Here is a 9,564-nt window from a genome sequence, read left to right as displayed (position 1 = left end):
TTAATTTAATGTTTCCGAATGGTTAGAAATGATATGCAGTGTTTTTTAAATATACCAATATGGAAGCGTATATGATATTACTACTGGTGATGTCATCGTATAGTCTTGTTGATATGTATTTTGTCGACTTGATGAGTTTTAAACTTTTAACATGACATTTTGGGAAATGTGGCCATACTTCTTTATTAACTAGTGATGTGGACTTGGTTTTGTTAAAGTACATCATTGTCAGCTTTCAAATCTTAACTGCTCTGGAAGTTCAATGGATACATTTGAGATCTGATGTACTTCTAACAATGTTTGAGGCACATGTTTCAGCTGAACTTGTTTATATTTAAATACTTGAGTACATCATCAAATATTTTACGTTTAAAAGTTATCAACCATGTTGTTAATCATTTGTTAACTTAAACTTAGCTCTGAACAATTGCCCTAATGTGGAGTTTATTGTGAGTATTTAATTTAATATATAGCATTTTACCTTTGCTTTCTTATTTGTCGGTAAAAGATAAATCAACATGCTGTATGTTGAAAATTTCTGATTATGACTCTTATATATTCTGAATTTCTTATAGCCTCGCCTACTAGTAACTTGTGGTCACAACTTTAAAAAAAAATGGAAATTAATGTTTCGTTCCTCGGATTTTTCCCCAAAATAATTGGAGCGCGCGAGCGAAAAAAATAAAAATACGATGTCAGTTTTCATAAAAACCGAAGCGAGCTAAGAGCGAGAAATGTTTTTTTCTTATGATCGATATAATAAATGAACAAGTCTATAACATAAAATGAGTTGATAAGACTATATGATTTTATCAGTTGATCTTACTGGTATATGTAAAGACCCAATAGAGGTTGTATATTTAGGATATGATTTTAATCAGATTGAATTGAGTGTAATATGTATTTGCATATTTGTAATCTGTTCTTGAGGAAAAGTTCCTGCAATTCCAGACCTGTTGACACTCCTATACCAGTATGGGTTTCAACTAGAGTCTGCACTCTCACACATTGAACGTTTTGACAACTTTTTTTTTATTTTTTGTCTTTGAACGAGCCAATTTTTTGTAAAAAATTATGGAAACCAATTATATAAGACTGTTGACAAAAAATTAGATCGCAGATTGTTATATTTAAGATTAAAAAATGATGTTTTATGCATTTTTCTCAAACCGTTAGTATTGGTTTAAGCCATGAAACATTAATTTTCGAACAGAAATAAATCTGCGATCTGATCTCTTGTCAGCAGTATTTTATCATTGGTTTGCAGATATTTACGCATAAATTTCCAAGACCAAAAATAAAAAAAAGTTCTAAAAACGGTTTATCTGTGAGAGTGCAGCTTTAAAGGTCATAGATAATTTTAAGGACTAGGTAGTGACCTTTGAGATCTTGGATTTGGTTAGGCACACAGACCATTTTAAGGAATAGGTAGTGACCTTGATTATGGTTATAGGACAACGGTCATTTCCAGGACTATGTGGTTGGAGGTATTATCCAGGACTAGTCATTTTCTGGTCTGTAAAGTGACCTTGGATATCTTGGATATGGTTCAAGGACAAGGTCATTTTCAGGACAATGAAGTGACCTTGGCAATCTTGTATTTGATTATAGATCATTTCAAGGACTCAGTAGTGATATTGACATCTTGGATTTGGTTAAGATCATTTAAAGAACTTGGTAGTGACCTTGAGATGTTGGAATTGGTTTAAGGTCATAAATAATTCCAAGGACTATGTTAAGGTAGTGGCCTTGAGATCTTGGGTTTGGTTAAAGGTCCTAGATCATTCCAAGGACTATGTTAAGGTAGTGGCCTTGAGATCTTGGGTTTGGTTAAAGGTCCTAGATCATTCCAATGACTAAGTTAAGGTAGTGGCCTTGAGATCTTGGGTTTGGTTAAAGGTCCTAGATCATTCCAAGGACTATGTTAAGGTAGTGGCCTTGATATATTGGGTTTGATTAAAGGTCCTAGATCATTCCAATGACTAAGTTAAGGTAGTGGCCTTGAGATATTGGGCTTGGTTAAAGGTCCTAGATCATTCCAAGGACTATGTTAAGGTAGTGGCCTTGAGATCTTGGGTTTGGTTAAAGGTCCTAGATCATTCCAATGACTAAGTTAAGGTAGTGGCCTTGAGATCTTGGGTTTGGTTAAAGGTCCTAGATCATTCCAAGGACTATGTTAAGGTAGTGGTCTTGAGATCTTGGGTTTAGTTAAAGGTCCTAGATCATTCCAAGGACTATGTTAAGGTAGTGGCCTTGATATATTGGGTTTGATTAAAGGTCCTAGATCATTCCAATGACTAAGTTAAGGTAGTGGCCTTGAGATATTGGGCTTGGTTAAAGGTCCTAGATCATTCCAAGGACTATGTTAAGGTAGTGGCCTTGATATCTTGGGTTTGGTTAAAGGTCCTAGATCATTCCAAGGACTATGTGAAGGTTGTGGCCTTGAGATCTTGGGTTTGGTTAAAGGTCCTAGATCATTCCAAGGACTATGTTAAGGTAGTGGCCTTGAGATCTTGGGTTTGGTTAAAGGTCCTAGATCATTCCAAGGACTATGTTAAGGTAGTGGCCTTGAGATCTTGGGTTTGATTAAAGGTCCTAGATCATTCCAAGGACTATGTTAAGGCAATGACCTTGAGATCTTGGGTTTGTTTAAGGTCCTAGATCATTCCAAGGACTATGTTAAGGTAATGGCCTTGAGATCTTGGGTTTGGTTAAAGGTCCTAGATAATTCCAAGGACTATGTTAAGGCAATGGCCTTGAGATCTTGGGTTTGGTTAAAGGTTCTAGATCATTTAAGGACTATGAAGTGAACACGAAGATCTTGAATATGGTTAAAGATCAATTCAAGGTCTAGGTAGTGACATTGAGGACTTTTATTTGGTTTAATGTCATATATCATATTGAGGGCTATATAGTGACGTTAAGGTTTTGGATATGGTTTAAGGACAAAGAATGTAACCCTGGAATTGGTCAAATATCATTAAGAAGACTAGGTAGAGACCTTGTAGATTTTGAATTTTGCTGAAGGTAATTTCATGGGTAAGCTAGGTCACACGGATGATGCTGTTTCCGTGTGTCTGCTCCTTACCGAAAGGCAGAACTGTTTACGTTTCTTTGATAGCAATGCGAAGGACAATTACATGTAGATCTTGTGAACTTGACGGCACCGTCTACGGAAAGTGTTCACTTGGCAAAAACGTTCAATTCAATATATACTAGTTTTAAATACATATTTAAAACTTTACCTAGTGCATCAGTTTACTGAGTTCAAGGTCAATCGCCTACGGATCGTTATAGACCAGACGGAATATTAACATGTTTCATGATAATACCGTATTTTAGCTACTGGAGTTCCTGAAATTTGATATTTATCTCAAAAATATTTTGATTCTGTAATGAAGTGTCCGTGCGTAACGCGTTTAAGTGGGGGAACTATGCAGAAATATGAATAATGTGAAGGCACATAAACAAAGTTGAGCGAAAGCTGTCATTTTTCCCTTATCTATTTGAGATTGCAATGATTATATTTATAAATACATGTTCTATGTTTGGTGAACTGCCTTTGGTAGTCAAAGTCCTACCGTAAAATGCTTGAAATCTCTTTTTTATTTGTGTTTCGTATGTGCACGTATAACGCTTGTCTATCGTTATTCACACCAGGGACACGCCCAAGAAATTTCGGCTGAGCAGATGCCATATCCGGCCCGCGAAGCACTTCCAACAACCCTATTAAGCCCAATATACGCGACGTTTCCGTGACGTTTTTTCTCTCGGCTGTTTCCGCTTTTCTCCGACTTGGAATTGGAACTCTCCGGTGTATTTGCATTGAGGTCAAATAGGCATTCGTGACAAAGTCTGTAGTCGAGTCCTCGGTCGTTGGTGACCCGGATGTGCTGATGACTGATATACAATGTGACCGTCTGTACGGAATCGTGTAGACTGTCTTTCAAATGAATGGAGTCTAGGGCATTGGAACAGCGGTTGTTAGCAAACACGTCGATGCTTGGTAAGCAGCCTTGAAGTTCTGCGCTTTTACTTTTGCCGATTTTTCCTGAAAAACATTATAGAATTTGATGCATTACGGCTTATGCTACTGTCGATTAGGGCACGTGTTCACGTATGTTTAATTTAATTGTTTGTTTTTTTTACTTGTGCATGCTCTAAATTTCTAGATATTAACGCGAACATTTGCATCATGTTACTGTTGAAAATAAAGGAATGTTTTCCACATGTGTTCAAACTAATTAATATATAAGTTCAAATTTAAAGACATGTGGCATAAATCAGCTGGGAAAACAGATCGCAACGATTTTTTTTAAATATAAATGGAATTTATAACAGTCTCTGTATGAATAAGAGCAACATGGTTCACATGTATAAACAATTACGCATACAACTTCTGTAAATCAAAGTTCATATTAAGGAAGTAATTAATGACTAGTGTCCGAGATTTCATTGTTTTTTGGGGGGAATATTTTGTAGACAAATGCTTCCTGGATGCAAATTCATGCTTCCAGAGAGACCATCCATCAAAATGAATAAGTACTACTTTCATGCAAGAAATTAATACTTTCATACGACATATATGCACGGAAATTCCAAGAAAGCGTGAATTATTGGGAACGTAAACATGTACTTTAGAACAGGGATTTTAGCGATCAAAATATCTACTACAACGTTGTCGGTGTTGTTTTTTTTTTAACTTACACCGCAAAGTCACGCATGTATTCATATTCAGGAACTTTGAGCAAAACAAACACTTCTAAAATTCAATTAATTGGGGGGGGGTTAAGGAAAACTTCGTATGCACCGACATACATATAAGACAAATCCGCTCTAAATTTTACTGAAACAGATATATAAAAAATGAAGACATTTGATTGCTTTTATTGTGAGTAAAACGCACGCTAGCATGTTTCCATTGTTTGACGGTACAAAACTAAAAGAACAGGAATCTTAGGGAAACGATTCCGTGTTATTTTTTTCTTGTTATTTGTGCTTGATTCGGGGCATGGATTTTCGAAACAGTGGGAAAAACTTGTCCACTTTGATCACACAATTGAACTAATACTTTTAAATCATATACACATGCAAAGGGCGATTACAATGCTAACTACAATATGATAGAACAGTTACTCACTGTCTCCATTGTTTTCCTCACTTCCGGCGACATGAAACATCCACGCGCTCCTCTTGGCGGGTGACAGCTCTAGACGGACCTTTAACATACGGCGGCCACAACCGGGCGCCTCCTGACATCCGCTACATCCGTCATCGTCCAACGGCTCAAAGTTGGCCTACATCGTTAAAGGGTCAATGATATACTTAATCATATTTCGATGTTGCGATTTCTTTTATTCAGTGATCAGAATCTGTTTCTTGAGCAATGTAATTTGGAACTAATTTACCGCGATACAATGTATACTATGTAAGTATGCATATTTATGTTTATTGTTTTGACACGAACTTTGTGGCCCCCCTTTTAAAAAGTTTATTTTCACATTCTAAAACTTACCATTACCGGTACAACAGAGCGAATGCATAAGCAGACTTGCACATACGCTTTTTAAATTTGATATTAACCGTTTTGTTTTGTTTTCTCTGCTTATGTTTCATGCATTGCGTTTACTTGAATAAAGGATAAAAGGTAAGCTGAAATCCAGGTTTAAGTCATGATTTCCAATGCACGCCTTTAAAATTTATGCATTTTTTTTAAAAGTCGAAGAGGTCAAAACAGGTTACCGCGATGATGGCCGTCGCACTGCAGGTCTTTTTCTTGTTTTTGCCCGCCGCCTTAGCGATGTCGGCACTAACTCCCTCCAGCCGTCCCTCAAGTGACTTTACACCTGTCATATGGCATATACAATGTTATATGTTATGGACTTGTTAGGAGTTGCCGAAATTAGATATTATAATTGGATGATAAGATGTACACTGGAAACGTGGCGGATCCGCGGCTAAGTGGTAACAGACTTGACTTTCAACCTAGGGATCGGAGTTAAAATACCCAGCCTCATCCCTTTACATATTTATCATCTTCCTAATGTATGGACTTTAAGGAAGCGCATTTACGACAACTGAAATTTCAACTTAATTTCTCTTACTTTCGGCTTACTAACTAAATATTTCGACTTTCTTATTAAGACACTAAGTAGAAATTTCGAGTTAAGAAAGTTTTGAGTAAAACAAAATATATATTTGCTTCGATTTTTTTCTACTGGCAATTATGCATTCCCGGTAGATTTTGTATGAACCTTATATAAAGGTTCGTGTAGATATAATATATATTCCGAGACTAATAGCTTTAAATATATATATATATTTGGTTAAATGTCACTAAATTTTGTACAGGTCAAATGACACCAAAGCAGGAATTCATCCCCATCAAATCACTGTGGTAAAAAGACGAAGCATGCATCTGTTTGAGTACACTTTCTTTGATGATTTGCATATCGCCATGAAATACGATAGTCATTAACCAGACAGCACAAGGTAAATACAATCCTTCCGTTCGACAAAAAGTTTATTATTGTTAATAAACAGAATAATAAAAAATATACACAACCTTTGGCGTTGGTAAGACGTAGCAGTTGTTTCCCCTGCTCACAGCAAGGCGGTGTCGAGGCCTCACATTGATCTTTGGGCTTTCTGGGCGGTTTGACGTCCTCTTTGGGGAAGAGCAGGGCTCCATCCTCTGTTAACAAAACGTGAGATGTGTGTATTTTTTATATGATTTGTATAACAATTAAAAAAAATAACAGAGCCATTCTTTCTATTGCATGAGAAGCGTGAAAGTGCTCATTTAAATAAGCCTCAATGAACCAGTTTTATTGTTATTCAAAAATGGTACTTAATATTATGGCAAAGGTTCAAAAGCAATTAATGATAAAACAGTTTCTATAGCGTGTTACCCTGAGATTTCGGCGATGACAGAGGACTTCGGGACGTGGTAGGAGGGCTAGTAGCAGGAGGCGCCGGTGGTTCAGGAACAGGTAACGAAGGGCTAGTAGCAGGAGGCGCCGGTAGTTCAGGAACAGGTAACGGAGGGCTAGTAGCAGGAGGCGCAGGCGGTTTAGGAACAGGTGTAGTAATTTGCGGGTAAAGATCATTATGACGACGCGTTGTTTTCGGTAGAGGTGTTGGAGGTGGTGGTGGTCGGATTGGCGGCAATGGCGGTGGGTTCGGCGGTAATGGTGGTCGGGTTGGCGGTGATGGTGGTCGGATTGGCGGCAATGGCGGTGGGTTCGGCGGTGATGGTGGTCGGATTGGCGGCAATGGCGGTGGGTTCGGCGGTGATGGTGGTCGGATTGGCGGTGATGGTGGTTGGATTGGCGGTGATGGTGGTCGGATTGGCGGCAATGGCGGTGGGTTCGGCGGTAATGGTGGTCGGATTGGCGGTGATGGTGGTCGGATTGACGGCAATGGCGGTGGGTTCGGCGGTGATGGTGGTCGGATTGGCGGTGATGGTGGTCGGATTGGCGGCAATGACGGTGGGTTTGGCGGTAATGGTGGTCGGATTGGCGGTGATGGTGGTCGGATTGGCGGCAATGGCGGTGGGTTCGGCGGTGATGGTGGTCGGATTGGCGGTAATGGTGGTCGGACTGGCGGTGATGGTGGACGATTGGGTGGTAATGGTGGTCGGTTTGGTGGCGATGGTGGTAATTGCAGTTTACTATTATTTTCACTTTTTCGACTTTTTGAGCCGTGTGCTGATTTACCACTTTTACTACTACCATGAGAGCCATGACTTCCAACCAATTCGTAAGATTTCTTCGAGCCATGAGACTCACTTGATTTTGTCCAAGCTCCCCCCAAACCGAACTTAGGAACACTATTACTGCTACCATCAGAGGCATGACTTCCAACTGATACGTGAGTTTCTTTCGAGCCATGAGACTCACTTGATTTTGTCAGCGTTCCTCCAAAACCGAACTTAGGACCACTTTTACTGCTACCATCATAGCCATGACTTCCAAGCGATTCGTGAGTTTTCTTCGAGCCATGAGAATCACTTGATTTTGTCCAAGCTCCCCCCAAACCGAACTTATTACCACTTTTACTACTACCATGAGAGCTATGGCTTCCAACCGATTCGTGACTTTCTTTCGAGCCATGAGACTTACTCGATTTTGTCCAAGCTCCCCCAAAACCGAACTTAGGACCACTTTTACTGCTACCATCAGAGCCATGACTTCCAAGCGATTCGTGAGTTTTCTTCGAGCTATGAGACTCACTTGATTTTGTAAATGCTCCTCCAAAACCGAACTTATTACCACTTTTAATATTACCATGAGAGCCAAGACCTCCAAACCATCCGTGTGTTTTCTTTGAGCCTTGAGACTCACTTGATATTTTCCCTGCTCCTCCCAAACCGAACTTATTACCATGAGAGCCAAGACCTCCAAACCGTCCGTGTGTTTTCTTTGAGCCTTGAGACTCACTTGATATTTTTCTTGCTCCTCCAAAACCGAACTTATTACCATGAGAGCCAAGACCTCCAAACCATCCGTTCGTTTTCTTTGAGCCATGAGACTCACTTGATATATTTCTTGCTCCTCCAAAACCGAACTTATTACCATGAGAGCCAAGACCTCCAAACCATCCGTGTGTTTTCTTCGAGCCATGAGACCCACTAGATTTTGTCCCTTCTCCCCCATAACCGAACTTATGACCAGATGGTATCATTTTATTTAACATGAATGTTCCAGCCGAATAGTCCATCCAGGCCATAATCAATACTAATACTGCAACGCGTTTTGCAAAATACATGTTTCTGTTGAAATTCTGTCTACAGAATTAAAAACAACAACTAAATCACATCATTTATCGTTGTTTCCGTACCAAATATCACAGAGTGTGTCTATTCAATTTGCCTTTTATATATATAGTACTTGGTGGGGTAATTTCGGTTTGATCAACGTAAAGAAACATTACTCAAAGAAGTAAAACGCATGACTTTAAAATGCAATATGTTACCATGTGAATGGAACTACACTAAGATACAAGTAATTACTTGGCTTAAAAGTTCGTATGTTGGTGTAATCCTGTATTACACTTAACGCCTGATTTACACCAATCCTTGTTAGGGTTGGTCTATAGTAAGAATGAGTGGACATATATTAACGTAATGCCCGTTTAACAGCTGTCAACATGTTTCCAAAAGAAGTGGCGTGTGAACATTACATGGACATCAGTGGTAATTTGGATAATCTGATTATGAAAAAGCGCACAGCGTACTTTTGTGACGTATTTTAGCGAGAATATTGTTTATGTATGAAAGTGAATAAACCTTGCATATTCTTCATATATGATTTTTTATTTGTTCACTTTATTAATGATACTTTATTTTACTTATGCATATGTACTGTTTTCATATTTCGAGTTTCGTAAGTGCGCGTTAACGGCGTGTGTGTTTCCGTTCAGTACACCAATATGAAGTTTGTCATTAGAATTGCTTTGATCCGAATTTCTACTATTTTTCTTCTATACCAATGTTGGTCATTCTGAAAGGTGGGGTGGCGCTACTTCATGTTATATTTTGCAGGTGTGAATGGTGGACAAAGA

The 9,564-nt window shown here is 38.8% G+C and overlaps 1 protein-coding gene across 1 annotated transcript; it reads right to left on the bottom strand.

The window, feature by feature from the left end:
• Window positions 1-3,647: 3,647 nt before the first annotated feature.
• LOC128219427 (histone-lysine N-methyltransferase SETD1B-like) lies at window positions 3,648-8,730 on the bottom strand. Its single transcript, XM_052927236.1, has 5 exons — window positions 6,912-8,730; window positions 6,566-6,694; window positions 5,743-5,846; window positions 5,141-5,297; window positions 3,648-4,051 (listed from the first exon to the last, which is right to left on the bottom strand). The coding sequence occupies exons 1-5, from the start codon at window positions 8,728-8,730 to the stop codon at window positions 3,648-3,650; spliced, it is 2,613 nt and encodes an 870-aa protein (XP_052783196.1).
• Window positions 8,731-9,564: the final 834 nt, after the last annotated feature.

Source organism: Mya arenaria, chromosome 15 (assembly GCF_026914265.1).
Source record: "Mya arenaria isolate MELC-2E11 chromosome 15, ASM2691426v1".
In the NCBI taxonomy this organism is placed as follows: domain Eukaryota; kingdom Metazoa; phylum Mollusca; class Bivalvia; order Myida; family Myidae; genus Mya; species Mya arenaria.
Note: the sequence above shows the minus strand (reverse complement) of the source record. Positions and strands in the feature narration are given on the sequence as shown.